The following is a 20,331-nucleotide window of genomic DNA, read 5'->3' as shown; positions in this document are numbered from 1 at the left end:
GCTGTTTGGTTTGTTTTCAGCCATTTGAAACAATAGTTTGTAACTGGCAAACCATTCTAATCTCCTAGCTCATGGGCCCCTTCATGACCCACTCACATTTCCCTGTGCTTCCTAGAGTTCAGTCGAAGTCTCATTGGAGAAACATGGGATTAGCTCTTCAAGTCTTCTTCAGGAAAATTAAGCATGTTGTCTGGCAGAATGACGTAGAACATAGTGATGAGAGCAGCTTAGCCCCTGTTGAAGTCCAGTTGTCTGCAGTAATTATGAGTTAATAGGATTTTTGTTAGAGTCAAGAAAAATAAAAAGGAAAGTTAAAGTCCAGTTTTCATCATCCACAAGAGATGTGGTCTGTCTCTATAAAGTATGGATGTTGTTTATATAGGTTCAGGGCTACAACATCCATGGATGTTATTTATCTAGGTCCCAGGCAAAGCCCTGAAAGTCACCCCACACCCACTTTCCTCATCTGCATACTCCCTTGATTAACAAGTCCTGTGATTTTTACCTCCTACAAAATTCTGCCTGCTTCTCTTTCAAAGCTCAGTTCAGATGGGCCTTGTTGTTGACCCTCTCTAATTCACTAGGACGCTAGTTATTCCCCATCCCCCGCATCGTGCCCAAAACCTGTCTCATTACTCTCAACGTGACCTTTAGCTCTTAGGATTTGTTTTCATGACTTTGCTTTCAACCAGTCTCTGAGTTGCTTGTGCTCACACTCAGCAGACTCCATGGCATATTTATCTTAGTACCTGTTACCTACGAGAACACTAGGAACATAGGACATATTAACAAAAATTGCTTCTAGGAATGGGTGAATAGCTCCACAGATGTTTTCACTCAAGCAGCTAGCTAACCCATTCTGTTGGATCTTGCCCTGTCAAGGTCTTGAGCATTTTGCATTCCTGTTTATTAATAAAGCTCAAAGCCAAATATCTCAAAAGCAAGCATATTGAACTATCTTCTAAATTTTACAATGAAATCTATTGGGGAAATCACCTCTGTTAGAAGCTCACCTGCACTGCAGGTAGAATTTTCTTAGGAACCTTTCGATCTGAATTTGAAAATCTGTATTCCAAGGTTTTCTGTCTAAAAGATCAGAGATCTAATCAAGGGGAATCTTCTTCTTCTTCAAATGTTCTACTGTAAATGATCTAATGCAACATCCTCACAGATACTAGAGGGTGGTGGGGAAGGGTGATATCAGTCCCTCTTTATTACTGGATGCCCAGAAGCATAGCATTTTAATTAGATATTCTTTGCAGTTTTCTCTCTTCTGTATAACCCTGTTTTTTATTCTCCTCTCTATAAATGTTTAATCTCCCATTTTCACCTCGCTGAGATGTTTGTCTCAATATTCTGCAGTGACACATCCCTGGGACGTGTCTTTCATGAAAACGATGGCTTGTGCTCTGAATGTTGAACATCTCCATCCACTCAGGGCACCCCGGTTGTATGCTTAGCAGTGTATCTTAATAGATATCCAAACTGGCAGTTTTCCTTTTGTTAAATTTTTTCCTCTTTTCTGAGCCTACGCAGTTAAGGAAAAGACAACAAAACTGTAAAGCGCTAAGACCGTGTTAATATCAGTGTTAAGATAATAAAGTCTGTCGACAGGAGGGTCCATAGTGAAAGGTCAGTCTCCCCCAGATTCCCAAGATACAGCCTCTTTTATGAGGTATGCTGCTTTGTGATTTGAAGTTATCACCTCTCTGAAAACATAGAGGTATAGAGAAACACGAAGATATGTTTCTCTCATCTGTTTCTCTCTATGTTCTAGATACTAGAGATACTAGTATCTCTATTCCTTGATTTTAAATTGGACAGTATTTGCTTTTTTCTTTAGAGAATGAGAAATTGGAATTCATATAGCTTCTCTCATTTCTCCCCCATTTTGATTTACAAACGCATGCACACACATCCTGTGGGTACACACATATGGCATTGCTAAAGTTTAGAACAGTGACTTGTCTTCTGTACCTGTAATAACTATTCTATACTATGTAAATATGTCACATTTATATTGTTTTAGACATATTATTCTCTACAGAACTGTTTAGTTGTGTGAGCAGTTGTAGCGGAGGGTATAATCCTATTTTATTAAATTCCTGTGACTTAAAGGAGAATGACTTTATTAATGAGAGATTCTCGTAACTGACTTTAGCCTTTGCACTTACTCCTCTGGGTATTTATTAAACTTTTATTGCTGGTTGCCTTTGCTATGTTTAGCACAAAGTTTTTTCCCAACCACTTTCAATGGGCGCTTAGGTAGATGTGTTTGCTTGCTCTGCCCCCTTGTATCAGAGCAGTCAGAAATGTTAAACGTAAGTTAGGAATCTTAAATCTTCAGCTTTGGGCTTATTCATATTTTTGGTATTTGGCCTAAAAGTTGTTGAATAAAGCTATCTTAGACAATTGCATCTTGCCTGTCCTACCGGGATTGGAGCCGTCAACTATTTTTTCCTTCTATATCAAGATTTCGCAAAATAGACTATAGCATTAATGGTCCTTAACCACTGAAGACATTCTGCTCAGAGGCTACTCTCAGACTTGAAAGAAACTTCAGGAAGGAGTCTGTGTGCATTTGCAGCAGCAGTAACTCTTGTAGTCTTAGCAAGCATGTTTTAAAAGAATTTCTTCTTTGGGGTAAACCACATTCTCTTTGGCTCATTTAGAGGTGGTTGCTGCCACTGTTTCCTTATGGGCCACGTGTTGTTTGTGTTCCCTGTGGTCTTCTGTTTGGAAAGGCCCTCGGCGTGTAGAAATAATATGGGTTTGTCACATAATTGTCATCGACTTAGCGTGGGAAGCGATACCGCTTTTCAGAGTGGCTGCTGTGGGTTTTCCTGGCCATTCTCTTAGGGAACGCTTAAAGGGCAAAGAACTTTAAAGCCTTTGTCTCAAATGCTTGTCCAGTCCATAATAGTCTAACCATGGTGAACGGGTAATGTTCTTAAGTAAGCTCTGTGGATGAATGAAACTATTGTGAGCACTACCTGTTGTAGATTTTATCATGAGCTTATAAAAGTCTCTAACATTGGTTTTCACTTGAAAAGCAAACCCAAGTATAGGTAATGGAAGCTTTTTTCCCCCCTTTTTCTTAACAGCTGTTTAAGCTCTATTCTTAAAATTGCAGCATTTAGATAAATATCCTATTTGTAACAGTGCTCAGTTATGCTGATGTCTTTATAGCCCAGAATTTTTTTTTTCCTGAGTAGTTGGCACTAGAAGCAGAGTGAATTTTTCAGCCTTTGTTTTAAATGTACCAGCTTCTGAAACTGAATGTTTTTTTTTTTTTCTTGTATATGCTTTATGTACGTGTACTTTTCTCCAAAGGTGATATTAACTGATTATTATATTCTGTAGTCACAGGAATTGTCTTACAATGTGCAGTTTGCAGATGTGTATTTACAAACACTTTATAGAGAGTGTTTTTGAGTATAAGAAATTCAGCAAGCCCATTTAGAAGCTTTATAGTGAGTTTTAAAAATGCAGTGCTTTTAACTTTTGCAGTATATGCCCTAGTGTGTTTTCTTTTAAATAGAAATGAATTTTGTTAAGAAAGCCAATCTTTCTCTTACTGGGGAATGCCTAAGGCCATAATATAAGAACTTCTATCTTAATAGGAGGTGATTTTAAAATTTCTAATACTGTTTTACTCAAATTAGATCATACTGTTTAGTTTATTATCTCTAAAAGAAGGTATTAAGAAGGTCTAGATTTTAAATTATCAATCACTTACTCTTTGTCTCAACATGACAAAGAAAATAACTTCTTACAATTTGAGATTCATCAGAGCACTCAAAAGCTTTTATATGTCAGAGGGTACATTTTTTACATGATGATTTAAAATCTATAAGTAACTTAGAGTAGAAATAGAACTTACTCAAATTACATTACTAGCATGAGATTACCTAAAACATGATCTGTTGGTCATTTATTAACAGACACAGCTCATCAGCTTCTTTGCCTGGTGTGTGTCAGGTAATGTTCTCACATTGACTTTTAAAAATAGTTTCCTTTGAATTATTTTGCTTTTAAAGTTAATTGCCAAATTTTGTATTCATCACTCCAGAAGGAATTAATTACCTTAGGTGACAATTTCTAAACTGTTGGCAGCATTCGATTTAATATTCAGGTCAGAAGCCCTCTGGCCAGAGTGTAATATGTTAAAGGTTCATAAACTAAAAGTAATGGTTATAACTTTTATAACAAAAATACAGTTTAAGAGAATTTTTTATATAAATAAGTAATGTTGCCGTTCTGAGATTTCTAAATGTCTGACATTTCTAAATAACTTTGATTGATGACTGATCTAATTTTTAAGAGTAAAATAGTATTAGAAATTTTAAAATCACCTCCTATTAAGAATAGTTTCGGTTCAGTGTGGTTAAATGGATCGTTTATAATGTTACATATTTTTCTCTATGTGTATATAGTCTGTCTTGTTTTATATGTATGAAACTCGCTTGTGAGAGTTGACTTTATTTCTAGTTTTGTGATGTGGAGAACTGTAATCATTTTAAGATTAAGGTTTTGAACATAGACACTGAAACCTGAATTAAACATATTAAGTCTTGTTGTAACTTGCCTTTTAATCTTTTGCATGCACTATATTTTCATGTTAGCACTTTGGTCTTTAAAGAAAATTTACACTACATCTGTAGAAATCGAGTCAGGTAACTGTTTCTCATTTTTCATTTTTTATATTATTAGTTTTTTTTCCATTCCTCTGTTTTCACACTGACATCAGAGATTATTCATTAGGTAGAAACAGGTAAAAAGGTCTTTCTGAATTCAAGAGCAGTGATAACATTTTGATAACAAAGTCACTAGTCCTCAATTTTTTTTTCTCTCACTTTTGGCCCTTCCCTTACCTGTTCTATTAAATCTGTTTCCTGTTGAGAGGGGTGTAAACTCTTCAAACAAGTATCTCTAGGAACTGGAATACATGGACTAGACTTGACATCTGGACAACAGCCAACAGCCCTTTTAAGAGCAACTTCACTGAATGCACCATCATTTTATCGAGTTCTGGAGCTTCAAGGGGCTTTGGTCGTGTCTGATACAGAAGTAAGACGCTGTCTGAGGACGTTAAATGAGTTGGTCATGGTCGTGACTTAGATAGTAGGTTGTCTGATTGTATGTACCACTCAATTTCCCAGAAATGAAGGTGTGACAGACATTGGTTTGGTTCAGGTAGAACCAGGGCCGTTGTAATGAAGACAGGAATGGACAGACTAGAGATATAGTTTGGAGGAAGAGTTGATCATGCTCAATTGTGGAACTGATGTAGAAGGTTAGGGAGAGTTAAGAATTAAAACAGCTGTCACATAACTCTCATACAAGCCCCTCTTCTCCCCAAGGAACAATAAGTCTTGAAGGAGAGGACTTAAAGTGGAGGGTGATATGATCAAATTTGCATTTGCTTGTTTGTTTGGGGTTTTGCCCTTTTAATCAGAGGTATAGTTGCTTTACAATAGTGTGTTGGTTTCTGTTGTACAGTGAAGTGAATCAGCTCTATGTCTACATATATGCCCTCCCTCATGAACCTCCCTCCCACCCCCCACCCCATCACAACCCGCTAGGTTACCACAGAGCCCTGAGCTGAGCTCTGATTTACAGCTTTAAAGGATAAGTACATCCTCAGTTGAGAATGACTGGGGGGATAGGTTAGACTGGAAGGTGGTTGGTGTGTTGAGGTGCTATTGCAGATGTCTAGCTTGACTTAGGGCAATGAGACTGATGTAGAAAAATAGAGAGGTTGAAAGGATATGTAAGATAGTTATTGGTTGAGGGAAGAGCGGAGCTCTCTGACGCCTTGGTTTCTGACTAGTAGAGCCTGTTAGATGGCGATGCCACTCTTCTGAGAGGTCTGGCTTGTGGGATAGAAGGAGGACCATGAATTGTCATTTAGAACTATTACATTTAAGAGGCTATGAACAGGGCTTCCCTGCTGATCCAGTGGTTAAGAATCTGCCTTGCAATGCAGGGAACACCAGTTTGATTCATGGTTTGGGAAGACAACACATGCCACAGTGCGGCTAAGCCCACGAGCCACAACTATTCAAACCTGCGCTTTGGAGTCCAGGCTCTGTAACAAGAGAAGCCACCGCAATGAGAAGCTTACACGCTACAACTAGAGCCCACACAACAACAAAGACCCCCAGATAAATACATAGCAGATTCAGGTTTTGAGCACAGCTGGACTTAATTCCTGTTGTCCACTGCAGTTGTCCCACAGGGTAAAGGAAAACTGTCATCAGACAGTGATGAGAGTGACCAGTACTGAGGCTCAGGGAATGGGTGAGAGTTGAGCTGTCCTTGAAGACCTTCTCAGTTCCCACAAAATTAAAAAAAAAAAAAATTTTTTGTTTATAAATATAAACAATATTTTTTGTTTATTAAAATAAATATTTATTAAAGTAATCATTGTTTATTAAAATAAACAATATTTATTTATTAAAAACAAACACCTGAATTTATTTTATAAAGTAAATTATTTATAATAAATAAATAATTAAATAAATTTTAAATTAAAAAATATATATTTTTAACAAGTCTATAAACAGATGCTTACTTGGAATCAGAGTTGATAGGAGAATCAGAGCTAGGGATCTGAATTTAATTAGAACCATGGCTTTGAGTGAGATTCCATAAGCGAAAGAATTTAGATCAAGTAGTGGCAGAACATGGTGTGGAGAGAAACAAGTCCACCAATTTTCACATGGTAGATATCTAAAAGGATGAGATAAGCTGGATGTAGTTTATTTAGCACTCGTCCTCCTGTTACCACACTGAATATAAGCAGCAAATGATCAGGTAGAGAAAGTATGTGTCAAGGATTATTTCCTGAACCAAGGCCAGTAAAATGCTACTCAACTATTTAGATCTACCTTTGTTACAAAGAATATCAGTAACAACATTTTCAGTTCATGGAATTTTGCCTAAATTCTACATCAAATTGAGATATAATTTTTATTAAAAGTTTTCTGTGAAAAAAAATTCTATGAAATCTATAATACCTAGAGTCATTTGAAACTTGCAGGTGCTCCATTGAGATCTTCTTCACTCAGTATCTCATAGTTGCTCAGATTTAACATTTTGAAAGTCAACTTCAACCTTATCCTCAAACCTGCTTTTTTCCCCTGGTCTTTCCCCTTAAGTCACAAAGCTCAGACCTTCTTTAATTTTTTTTTTCCAAAAAAAATTTTTTTTTATTGAGCTATAGTTTTTACAATATTGTATGTTTCAGGCATACAACAGTGATTCACAATTTTTAAAGGTTCTACTCCATTTATCAGTTCAGTCAATTCAGTCGCTCAGTTGTATCCAACTCTGCAACCCCATGGACTGCAGCCAGGCCTCCCTGTCCATCACCAACTCCCAGAGTTCACCCAAAGTCATGTCCATTGAGTTGGTGATGCCATCCAACCATCTCATCCTCTGTCATCCCCTTCTCCTCCTGCCCTCAATCTTTCCCAGCATCAGGGTCTTTTCAAATGAGTCAGCCCTTTGCATCAGGTGGCCAAAATATTGGAGTTTCAGCATCAACATCAGTCCTTCCAGTGAACACCCAGGACTGATTTCCTTTAGGATGGACTGGTTGCAGTCCAAGGGACTTTCCAGAGTCTTCTCGAACACCACAGTTCAAAAGCATCAATTCTTCAGCACTCAGCTTTCTTTATAGTCCAACTCATACATCTGTACATGACTATTGGAAAAACCGTAGCCTTGACCAGATGGACCTTTGTTGGCAAAGTTTGCTGCTGCTACTGCTGCTAAGTCGCTTCAGTCGTGTCCGACTCTGTGCGACCCCATAGACAGCAGCCCACCAGGCTCCCCCGTCCCTGGGATTCTCCAGGCAAGAACACTGGAGTGGGTTGCCATTTCCTTCTCCAATGCATGAAAGTGAAAAGTGAAAGAGAAGTTGCTCAGTGGTGTCTGACTCTTCGAAACCCCATGGACTGCAGCCTACCAGGCTCCTCTGTCCATGGGATTTTCCAGGCAAGAGTACTGGAGTGGGGTGCCATCGCCTTCTCCGGTCGTGTCCCCTGCATACAAACAAGTTCTGTTCTGAGAGCACGATCATAAGTCCAATTTGTTCATGAGTCCAATGAAGTTAGCCTAGGTACCCCACTAACACAATCAGCTTTGTACTGCTGCTTTTATGCTTGCTTCCAGACATCCTGTGCTTGGAATAAAGATACTGTACTTATTGTACTCTATACACAAAAGCACATATAAGTACACAAAAGCACAGCCAGTTGTAGAGGATGCACACTCAGGACAGTGTATACCAGACATGTGAACTTACGTGATTGGACATGGAAGCATACATTTGCATCTTTGAAAGTTCACAACTTGAAGGTTCGTATGTAGGGAGCTTACTATATAGATCATTCTGCTTGCTCCCCTACTCAGAACCCGCACATGATTTCCTTTTGTGCTTAAGGTAAAATTCAAAATCTTTCTCTTGCTTTCTCAAGTCTGGCACATGCTGATCCCAGTCATATCTGCCAGCTTTGCTCTTCCTTGGTGTTATTTCTTGTCCCAAAGGCTCCTATCCCAGCCCCTCACTTATCTAATTCTGTTCATTCTAAAAAAATTCAGCTTAAAACTCCCATTTTCCAAGGAAGTATTTGCTGAAGAGTCTCCCTCTTTAGAGGTGTTTCTCCTTCTTGGCATGGTCAGGGAAGGCCGCTCTTTGGGGTGACTAGCCTCAGGGCTGATCTGAAATGACAGCAGGAGTGATTGCTCCAAGAACTACAGAAGGAGCTGTGCACGCATCCCTGGGGCTGGGATGACTGGGCACAAAAAATCAAGCTGCCTTCAAGCCAGACGAGACTCAACTTACTAAAACACTTGGACAACAGAGTCTCTACGCAAAGGCAAATCATTAAAAGATTTTTCATCCACCGGGGCCTGCTTTGCAAGAAGCAGATCTCCACTCTGAGTCATCGACTCTCATTTAGATTCCTAGACAAGTTTCAAAAGTATTTGTAATGCCACTGACCCAGCTCAGCAGCGACTTCATTAGGGCTCACTGACTCATGTACAGGGTGCCCTTGGGCAAGAAGCATCGTAGAATACAAAAAGCATTGATTTCAACACCGATGAAACTTGGGCCCAAATCTCAGTCCTCTTAGGCATCGGCTGTTGACCTTGGGTACCATAATTCTTTGCTCTGAGCCAGTTTCTAACCTGGTGGTGGGGATTAAATAATATGCTGGACTTCCCTGGTGGTCCAGTGGTTAAGAACCCTCCTCGCCAATGTGGGATGGGGTGGGGGGTGGGGCTGGGGATGGGATGGAGGAGGTAGGGGGACGAGTTCCCTCCCCATTCCCGGAAGAGTCCACATGGCGTGGAGCAGCTAAGCGCATGCACCACAGCTACTGAAGTCCACGCGACCTAGAGCCTGTGCTCTGCAATGAGAGAAGCTGCTGCAATGAGAAAGCTTGTGCGCCGCGACAAAGAGGAGCCCTCGCACACTGCTACTAGAGGAAGAAGCCCGTGTACAGCAGTGAAGACCCAGCATAATCAAAAATTAAATTAATAATTTTGCCAAAACCTCTCCCATTAAAAATTATGAAATAACCTTTGAATGATGTTCGGTGTCTGATGATAAGACACCGAACCCAAAGCAAATGCCTACCACTCATGTTGATCATTGTCTGCTTGCAATGTTTATCCTCTGCATAAAGTGACCCAGGGGACTTATGTCAGATTTTAAGACCCACCCCCCCACCCCCAACCTTCACATCAGCTCAGCAACTGTGTAGTATTATACAGGCAGACTTTGGAAAAGAAAACAAGTGATGAAAACATTGGCCAGAACCCCCTTGATGGCTTCTCTCTCGAAAGTAGGAAGAGAAAAGTGATTCTGTGTCTGAGGCAAAGATAAATGTTAGAATATTTCCTCCTTGAGGTTTTACTTGATCTTGTTTTTTTCTCTCTCTGAAGACATAGTCTCAAAGAATGTGGAGAAACTTCAAAAGCAGAATAGAAGCACGCACATTGACACATGGAAACCTTTACAACTTTTCTGTTTACACAGTGATTTTTTTTTTTAAGCCCTACATAACAAAATATCAAGAGTGGAATTGGGAGGCTGCCTTCCAGATTGAAATGCTTAGGTAAAAATCTTGGGTCAGAGTGATTCCACACAAATAAATGTTAGTTTGACACGCGAGTGAGCATGTTCTGACTTCCTTTCTGTTGTTGATGGTTTACATTTTAATTCCTGTCACAGGCTTTGGATTAAAAATGTGTTGCCTTCATCATCATGCTCACATGTTGAGACTCAAACAGCAAATCCAGTAGATTTATGTAGCTTTTCCCGGCCTGGATGGAACAGCGGTACATTTTTTATTGACATAAAGACTTTGTCAAAAGCACCAAGTACAAAGATGGTTGTTTGCTTTTGTTTATTTTCTGTTTCTCCTTTTTCTAGGATTATGACAGTTTTTTTGAATCCAAGGAGAGCAACACGGTCTTTTCATTCTTAGGCCTGAAATCACAGTTGGCGTCAAAGGTAGGTTAATCTTTTCTTGTTTTAAACGTGTCTTTCTTGAGTTGTTCTTAGGGATTGAGGTAAAAGGAGTGTATGCTAGTCTTCCAGGTTTTCAGCTTTTGCTTTCTCAGGTGCAGTTAGGACTGCCCAGGGTGAAGCCACATAAAGATGCCATTTTTTTTTTTTTTTCTTTCTTTCTCATTTTTAACTGTTGCTGTATATTAGAATTTATCTTTATTTAAAATTCAATTTATTCATAATTTGGACTTCCTTCTTCCAAGAAAAATTGAAGGTAGCAAAAAATCATAGGTGCTTCTTACTTTAAAGTGCAAGCTCACATTACTTTACCTTTTTTGAAAAAGAATCAAAGCCATGCTTTTAAGGTCTTCTCCTATTTAAGTCATTTACATTGGAAGGGACATGATTTGCAATAACAAATGGTCAGCCTGGAAAAAAGGGTAATTCCTAAACTAGTCCCAAGTGTTTTTGAAGCCACTTTATTGTGTCAGATGTCTTTTAGAAAATGTAAAAGCCTCAACCTTTTCTAATATTTAGAACTATAGATGATATATATTATTGTAACTTTGTAAAGCAAATAAATTCATTTTCAAAATAAAAAATACCATTTCTTTGTTAAATAAGGTAATATTTTTAGTGTTATTTTTCCCTTCAGAAAATACTTTTTTTTTCTGATAATGAAAATAGCCTAGACTCATTTTTAAAAATTGGGAAAACTCAAAATGTATAAAATAGAAACTAAAAAGTCACCAGAGAAGACCACATAAACATTTTTGATGTATTTCCTTGCAGTCTTTATGTACATGGCAATGGAGGTTTTGACTGTATTTCAAATTGAGACTGAATTCTAAAGCATCTATTTTTAACACTGAGTTGAAATGAAACAGCATTACTGGGAAACTTTGATGTCTATAAGTAATAGGTCTTTTGAGGCCACCCGGGATCTGTACCATTTCTGGAACACCTGTGGGAGGAAGGCAGAGACTATCAATAATATAAATTACACCCCAGCACCTGTAGTTCCTCGCCAGTGTGAAATTGTGCTTTGTTATACATCAGTAAGTCCACAGATGGTGGTGGGTGGTTTCTGTGCACATGTTTTAAACAGAGGCAAAACCCACACATAAAATATTTAAAGGCTCTTAAAGCTATTTTTATAAAGATGGAACATTGGAATACTTGGGAAAATGAAAGTATTTTTATAACGTGTTTCATACAAAGATATTAAACAATCCAGATTTATCTTCAAAGAACTGGAAAAAACTGGGATAAGAGCAGTCTAATGGATGCATAAATCCAGTGGACAGTGTCTGTGCAAACATCTTTGAAAAATACTGTGTGCTTGCCATCTTTGTTCTCATTTTCCCCGAAGATGTAGATTCCTTTGAGATTCTGTGGGCTGACTTTTTTTACTCTTTGAAAATCTTTATATTCTCAGAAAGATTTTAGGAAACCTATGATCTGTAAAATATGCATTCTCCCATAACTTGTGGTCATGGGATTAAAGTTGGTCTTATGTTTTAATGGATTTATAATTTACATACCGTACATTTCCCTTGTTTTTACAATTCAGCGATTTTTGGTATATTTCCAGGGCCGTGTAACTATCACCACAGGCAGAGAGTTCATTTATTTGTTTTTGGCCGCTCCACATGTGGGATCTCTGTTCCTAACTAGGGATCAAACCCGTGCCCCCTGCATTGGGAGCATGGCGTCTTACCCACTGGACCACTAGGGAAGTCCCAAGGTTGGTTTTGATGGCATTGAGGTTTGCTTGATTTCAGGAGACCATCCCATCAGCAGTGAGGGCTCCGGGCATCCCCACCCATTCCGACCCCCATTTTCAGACTCCTGAGTGAATCATAACGTGAGCAGGAGCCCATGGAGCCCAGGCGGAGGGCTGTGGCGCAGTGTACGTGCTACTCTCATGAACCATTCAAGGCCTTAAGCGTTAATAGCAACTCATACTTCAGTCCCGTAGGAGAGAAGGGCAAGTATCTTTTAGAGCAAATTAGCATCTCCCCCCTTTCTAGTTATTTATTTTGTGCTCAGTCATGTCCCTCTCTGCCATCCCAAGGACTGAAGCCCTCCAGGCTCCTGCCCTTGGGATTTTTCTGGCAAGAATACTGGAGTGGGTTGCCATTTTCTCCTCCAGGGGATCTTCCTGACCCAGGATCAAACCCGTGTCTCCTGCATTGGCAGGCGGATTGTTTACTACTGAGCCACCTGGAAATCTCTATTTATTTTGTACCTTGGTAGTAATTCATTATACAGTCTACACTCTTAAGGCCTAGATGGAGCCTTCATGGGTGTAATATACTATACAATGGAGCCTCCTTTCCTGTCTTCTTTCCTACGCTCTCTGCAGCACAAGCACATGAAAGACAGAGCTAGCCCACCAGGGGACATAAAGACTGCATTAGCATCTGAGTGCTCCGTGCAACAGTGAGGGGAGAGAAGCTCAATAGGAAAAGAACATTCAGCACCCAGGTGTAGACACTGGCCAGAGTTCAGAGTGGACGGGACACAGGACGGTAGAAGGTCACAGAATGGTGGCCTGCAGGGCCACCATCCCATATAATATGTGTGTGTGTGTGTGTGTGTGTGTGTGTATAATGGGATGATATATAGTCATGCTTCAGAATAAAATTTAATTACATTAAAGAAAAAACGTCCATGCAGGACAGACACATCCGGAGCCAATGTGCCCTGCATAATAATGAATATGTTGAACACCAAGTTTGCTTCCAACTTTTTGCATTCTTAGTAGTGCCCAGAAACATCCTTGTAGCTACTAACACTCTGCTGCATGTACCTTTTTAAAGAATTCAAGTGAGTTGCTGATACTTAAAATACTAATTTCCCACATTTCTCTATTCCTTGAATTGTACAAACCCTGGTTGGGAGTCAGGGAGCAGAGGCACACCCTCCTATCTGGATGTCTGGAGCTCACTGTGGTATCTACCTACGAGAAAAAGACCTTTTCATGAATAACTGTCAAAGGAAATCATCAACCTCATTCTCATAATAGACTCAAAACAGAGCCTGAAATGGAAGTTTCTGCTTTCGGATCACCCCCATTCAGGGCTGATATTGAAAACATGTAGCCACCAGTAAACCCTGAGCACTAAACCAATAGGGGGCTCCTCTCAGAGCTCCCAGCCCCCGCCCACACCAGGGGTCAGCCATCCAGCTGTTGGATCATGGTGGCTCTTGGGGGATTGGGGTATCAGCTGTTTACCAGTAGGTGTGGTGGTGTTCCCCTCGGGTTACCCTCTGCGGGGCCCCTGAGTGAGGTAACTGCCCCCACCCCACTCACCCAGGTGCAAGAGGCATTTCATCAGTGTTGGAAACAGGTGGCTTCCTTTCCCCTTTTCTATTTGGCAGGTCAGGTGGGTGTGACTTACATCTGGGCTCTGATCCTAAAACCTAGGATTCGCTCTTACCTATTACATGAGGGGAGAAGACAATGGCAACCCACTCCAGTGTTCTTGCCTGGAAAATCCCATGGATGGAGGGGCCTGGTGGGCTGCAGTCCATGGGGTCGCTAGGAGTCAGACACGACTGAGCGACTTCACTTTATTTTTTCACTTTCATGCATTGGAGAAGGAAATGGCAACCCACTCCAGTGTTCTTGCCTGGAGAATCCCAGGGACGGGGGAGCCTGGTGGGCTGCCGTCTATGGGGTTGCACAGAGTTGGACACGACTGAAGCAACTTAGCAGCAGCAGCAGCAGCATCACATGAGGGTGATTATTGTGATTCCCAACCTCTCAGTTCCCTGACGTTTCAAATATCACTGCCAGGGTCCAGTGGTTAAGACTGCATGCTCCCAGTGCAGAGGGTGGGGGTTCAATCCCTGGTTGGGGAACTAAGATCCCACGTGCCGTATGGTGCGGCCAATAAATAAATGAATAAGTAATATAGATCACTTGCCAGGGTGAATTTTCTTGTCCATGTAATGCAATAACTAGCTTTTTTTTTTTTTTTTAAATAGGCAGAATCTTAGCGAAGACAAGTGGAAGAGATGGAGATGCATTTCAGAGTCCCCTCTGGTACTCGGCGCACACCTGCTTACCTAATGCATCACTGTGACAAAGCCACATGCGTTTTCAGTAACTTTGCTTGCCATGGAAAAGGTGTTTTGGGAAGACTTGGGTCTCATGGGATTGCATGATTGCTTTAAACCAAATCAGGACTGTGGTGGGTTTTTTTCTTATTTTCAAAATTACCTGCAGTTGCCTCACTTTACCCGGAGGAACTGTGACCTGTTCCAGGTGTGCTTCCTGAATGACTGAGTGCTAAGCGGGTGGCACCATCAGAGAGAAAATACTGGGTCTGCCCTGGTTTGTCGTTGATGCCAGGATTGCTCAAACCTGCTTCTCTTCTAACTACCTAGGTGATATCCTTGAAATTAGTCTGCCAGGCTTTTAGAATATTTTGATCAGAAAGAAAAATAGCAATGTTGGTTGACAAAGGGCTGAAGGTCTTTGCTGCAGAATCACAAATATTCCAGTGCTTTGTCATAACTGTAGAAAAAGTTAGGTGCTCTAGCTTCCTTTTGTTGATGGAAATTCTTACCCCTATAAATCCTCCAAGATCCTCCTGATGTGTCCAGAAATCATAGTTGATTATAGTATATGATCAGAACCGAGTTATTGGGATGAGAAGAATTGCTATTTTGAAAAATACATGCTTCTTTATCTCTTGCAAGGGGCAAGTCTCACTTAATACATAAGATTGCATAAAAGGTATATTTCAAGAGGTGCACTGATTAGATAGTAAATTTATAGGGGATATTATCTGACTCATATCTGAAAGCATTTCAGCTCTAGCAACTTAGTATGCATAAGTGCACATATATTTTTGAATGCAGCTCCCCTAACTAGTAGCTGCTTATATATTTTGTGAAAGGATTATATTTTTTGAGAAAGGAAGATCTTGGTTATATGTATTTTGGGAACCCTTGATGAGGCATATTAAAAAAATAACTAATATTGCTATACATTTTAATTTTTTTTTTTCCTGTGTTACTTTTCACTGGTCCTCTCACTCTGCCAACTCATATTTCTGGCCAGTGCACAGTCCCAGATTTTCAGAGTAATGTAGATAACAGGTTCTTATTCCACGTATGAGCACTAGTGACTTTTCAGAACAGAGTACGTATAAGAAAGAGGCTGTCAGAGATTCACTCTGGATAGTACATGGCATGTGAAGTCTCTGCTCCCTTTGAAGTGGATGCAGACAAATACTGAACCTGTCTACTCCATTAAGGCAGAGGCTCCTTTTACTGCATCCTTGTCCCTGCTCACATTTCTTAAGAGTTTTTAGTTGCCAAACCTGGAAATAGTCTTGCATAGGATAAACTCTTAGAGGACTGTGTAAGATATTCTGCTATTCTCAGCATCCTGATGGTGGACCTGCCCTTTGGATTCTGAGCAGGAAGCTTGTATGAAAGGAAAAGAACAAAAGAATTGAGTTCCTGTCACCTGTGTTTTCTCTCCCTCCAACTTGCTAAATGTGGACTCTTCTAAAGAACTTGTTGAATGCTAAAGCTGACATCCCCAGCCTGAGGTTTGCAGTCCAGGGCTATAACCAGAAGGAAAGCATTCCACTGATTCCTACTTGACTGGAACAGACACATAATCCAGTTTTCTCTCCAAGGAAAGCTGCTGTGAAATCATGAGTATGACTGCTTAGTTGGCATTAGGTACAATCCAGGTCACATTCCACTTGATAAATCCCAGGGACTATCCAGGAAATTGTTTTTGAACTGGGTATTGTGTTAAAGTCTGATAAGACTTAGTATTTCTTTTTAAGATACAACAGTTAAAACATTAATGTTACTGTGATCTAACTTACATTTTGTCTGTTCTTGCCAGTAAGTACCAAGAAGCAACTTGGTAAGATTGAATCTTTGGGAGTTAAATTCTGGGGTCATAGGATCAATACAATACTTGCCAATACCAAGAAAGCTACTCAGACTTGTTTGTCTCAAAACCTTTGAATTACTCTGATTGTAGTAGATTCTCCTAAGCAGACTAGATGAATAGGAGAGCTAAATTATTATCACAGTTATACACCATCTACCTTCACTTGTACTTTTTTTTTTTGATCAGCAAAGAAATAGGAGAGACCAGCTTGAGCTGGTATTGTGCTTGTTACGAGTGAGCTTAGAAGTGCATTGTGTGGTATTTCCCGTGGTATCCAGGCTCTGCGAAGTCCAGAGGGTATTGCTGTCTGGGCTTACCTGAGCCACACTGTGTTCAGATAATATCATGTCCTTACTTGTGTTGTTTTACCAGCTAAATTCCAAACACGTAATGATTTTCTTCATCCCTTCTTTAACTAGCTGCCTTTAGATCTGGATAATCACCTAGGAAAGAAGTGGATGGGAATTGTAGACATAGATATTATATCAGGAGCATTTCAAGACAGAATTTTTCTTTCCTATAGCAGGCTTGTTGGAACAAAGGAAATGTGCTGCTAAAAAATCAGATTATGCCTTTTTAAAATGAGACAAAATACAGAGTGCCATCCTGCTAGGTATATGCAGACCAGAAGAAAATTTATTTGGGGAAGTACTTGTTTTTCCAGATTCTGGCATTCTATTAAAATCAAAGAGGAGAAAAGGAAGATTTTTTTTTTCTCTCAGGCTCTAATATATTTTAGATTTGTTTCTGTTTTATAGATTTATCCAGTACTCCCACGTAGATGTTTTTATATTACATCAATTTAATAATGAACTAAACTTATTTGTCCTCTGTTGTTGAAGGGTACCAAAGCCTCTTGCTGTTTTTTTTTTTTTTAATTTGATTCTGCTATATAGGGTTTTGCTTTTTCTACAGATGCTTTTCATTTAATATCTTTTCTAAAGTGTCAAGACCCACTTTGATCTGCAAAATTATTGTTTTTAGATTTCAATTTGTATGCATTTGTTTCTAAAGGCATTGGTGAAATGTCAGATTTTATATTCAGCATTAAAGAGGAATAAATTCCCGAAAACCCATAGTCTGGAAATGGAGTGTTTGTTCCCTACCGTGTCTTAGACCTGTCCTAATTTTACTTTTGTGTTTGTTTGAATCTTCCTATTTAATTGGGCTGCTCAACTCCATACCTGAAAGCTATAGATTAGTTGTAAAAATGCATATGGCTCATTGAGCACTCAAAGAGACAGTTACATATATGTGTGTGTGTGTATTGGTGGTGACTGAAGAATCATGTGTGTGTGTGTGTGTGTGTGTGTGTGTGTGTGTGTGTATTGGAGGTGACTGCAGAATCATCTCAGTGTGTGTGTGTGTGTGTGTGTGTATTGGAGGTAACTACAGAATCATCTGTGTGTGTGTGTGTGTGTGTGTGTATTGGAGGTGACTGCAGAATCATCTCAGTGTGTGTGTGTAATTGGAGGTGACTACAGAATCATCTGTGTGTGTGTGTGTGTATTGGAGGTGACTGCAGAATCATCTGTGTGTGTGTGTAATTGGAGGTGACTACAGAATCATCTGTGTGTGTGTGTGTGTATTGGAGGTGACTGCAGAATCATCTGTGTGTGTGTGTGTGTGTATTGGAGGTGACTGCAGAATCATCTGTGTGTGTGTGTGTGTGTATTGGAGGTGACTGCAGAATCATCTCTGTGTGTGTGTGTGTGTATTGGAGGTGACTGCAGAATCATCTGTGTGTGTGTGTGTGTGTGTGTGTGTGTGTGTGTGTGTGTTGGAGGTGACTGCAGAATCACCTCAGTGACCAGGACCAAGAATGGCATTAAATCACTCATCCCTTGCTTGGTTCAAATGCCTGACAGTGGTTTCCTGAGTACACTGAAGCGCTGGGCTGTGGATTCTCTTCCCTTGGTTGGTTTAGTCACTAAGTCATGTATGACTCTTGCAACCCTATGGACTGTAGCCCGCCAGGCTCCTCTGTCCAGGGATTTTCTAGGCAAGAACACTGGAGTGGGTTGCCATTCCTTCTCCATCGCTTCCCTAATTCTGTGCGAAAAAGAAAAAGAAAAAGTAGTGTAGCCGCAACCTGTCGTAGCAGGGCTCCGTTTGCTGCAGCCACCTCTGAAGGCAGAAGATATTTCTGAAGGCAGCGTCTGAAGTTAAGCGCGTCCCTGAACTGTTTCTAACTTTAGACACCAAGACGAGGGAGGCAAAGGAGGAGATAAAGAGTACAGGCTGTCAGTTTCCAGAAAAGTGCTCAATTGTGAAACCAGGGAAGCCAAGTAAATCCCCGCCTACTTGTAACCCACAGTTTCCAACTTGCTAGTTTTCTGGCAGTGCGGGCCAGGTTAGTTTGGTCACCCGGTTAATCAGTGTGTGCTGCGCCCCTAGAACATGAGGAGGACTGTCTGAGCAGGACAGTAGTCTCAGGCCTCCAGGAGGAGAGAAACAGAGAAGCAGTCACAGCAAGGACAGCGGGTGGTGATTTGAGAGACAGGTAAGTTCAGTGTTCTGGGTGATGGTTCATCTGAAACATGGTGTATAATCTTTTTGTTTGTATGTTTGAACCATTCTGGTTTTTTAAATTATCTCATACCTGCAGTGGAATCAGCATGCACGTGCGTGCGCACACACGTATATGATATATACACTGCCACATAAAGAAAAATACACACACCCGGTAGTGTCTGCCAGCAGCTTCCTGCCGTCCCTTTGTGGCACCATGTGGCCTTCCCTGATCCTACCCTGTCCCCATTTAATAGTGGGAGACCGTCCTGAACGCTGTGTTGATCGTAACCTTTCTGTCCTTTATTATTTTACCTTTGTGTAGATACTTAAATGGAGAAGGCAATGGCATCCCACTCCAGTACTCTTGCCTGGAAAATCCCATGGACGGAGGAGCCTGGTGGGCTGCAGTCCATGAGGTCGCTAGGAGTCGGACACGACTGAGCGACTTCACTTTCACTTTTCACTTTCCTGCATTGGAGAAGGAGGTGGCAGCCCACTCCAGTGTTCTTGCCTGGAGAATCCCGGGGACGGGGGAGCCTGGTGGGCTGCCGTCTATGGGGTCGCACAGAGTCGGACACGACTGAAGTAACTTAGCAGATACCTAAATGTACATATCTTGAATGAATGGAATTAAACTGTATTCTTCTGTCCCCTTCGTTTTTATGTTCACTGCTTTTGGGCATAATCATCTTGAAGCAAGTACCCTAGCTTGTTTATTTTCACTGCTAAGTATTAGTTCACTGTATAAATATATCACAGTTTTTCCCTTCTCCATATGGAAACACACCTTTCTTCGAAATAGAAAAAGGAAATGTTGCTATGAACATTCTTCTGGTGATTTCTGGGGCACATACACAAGTAGATGTAAACCTTGAATGGAATTGCTGTATCACACGTGCTATAAGGCACATCGTTAACCTAAATAGACAAGGCTAAGTTGTTTTCCAAAGTAATGGTACCTACTGACAGTCCTACTGGGGTTCTAGAATTTCTGGTACTCTCGATCTCACCAGGGTTTACGATCATCAGACTCAACATTTTGGCAAGCTGAGGAGTGTAAAATGGTATCTTGTGGTTTCATTTATTTGATCACTAACACGACAAATATGTTTTACTATGAGAATTCCTATTTCTTCTTCCTGGAAATCCCTCTTAGGTCTTCTACCATTTTTTCTATTGTGTGTGTGTGTTTTTTTTTAATTAAAATTTGAAAGTTCTTTCTAGTTTTATTGGTAAATGCTTAACTAATAAAGTAGAAACCATATTTAGAGTTAAAATTCTTCTGAAATTATTTCCAAAATTATGAAAAAAGCATGTGAAACTTTATTCTATTTGAAGGAAATAAATGCGTAAATTA

At 40.3% G+C, this 20,331-nt stretch overlaps 1 protein-coding gene across 1 annotated transcript in view; it reads left to right on the top strand.

Moving 5' to 3' along the window:
* The window catches only part of SH3BGRL2 (SH3 domain binding glutamate rich protein like 2), a 73,337-nt gene extending 55,801 nt beyond the window's left edge, over positions 1–17,536 (top strand). The window contains exons 4-5 of the mRNA XM_006046993.4: positions 10,451–10,531; positions 14,525–17,536. Of these exons, the coding sequence (XP_006047055.2) occupies positions 10,451–10,531; positions 14,525–14,536 (93 nt within the window). The 3' untranslated portion in view covers positions 14,537–17,536. The remainder of the gene's footprint in view (positions 1–10,450; positions 10,532–14,524) is intronic.
* The last annotated feature ends 2,795 nt before the right edge of the window (positions 17,537–20,331 follow it).

Source organism: Bubalus bubalis, chromosome 10 (genome assembly GCF_019923935.1).
Source record: "Bubalus bubalis isolate 160015118507 breed Murrah chromosome 10, NDDB_SH_1, whole genome shotgun sequence".
NCBI classification, from domain to species: Eukaryota; Metazoa; Chordata; class Mammalia; order Artiodactyla; family Bovidae; genus Bubalus; species Bubalus bubalis.
This window is presented reverse-complemented; position numbering and strand designations above follow the sequence as displayed.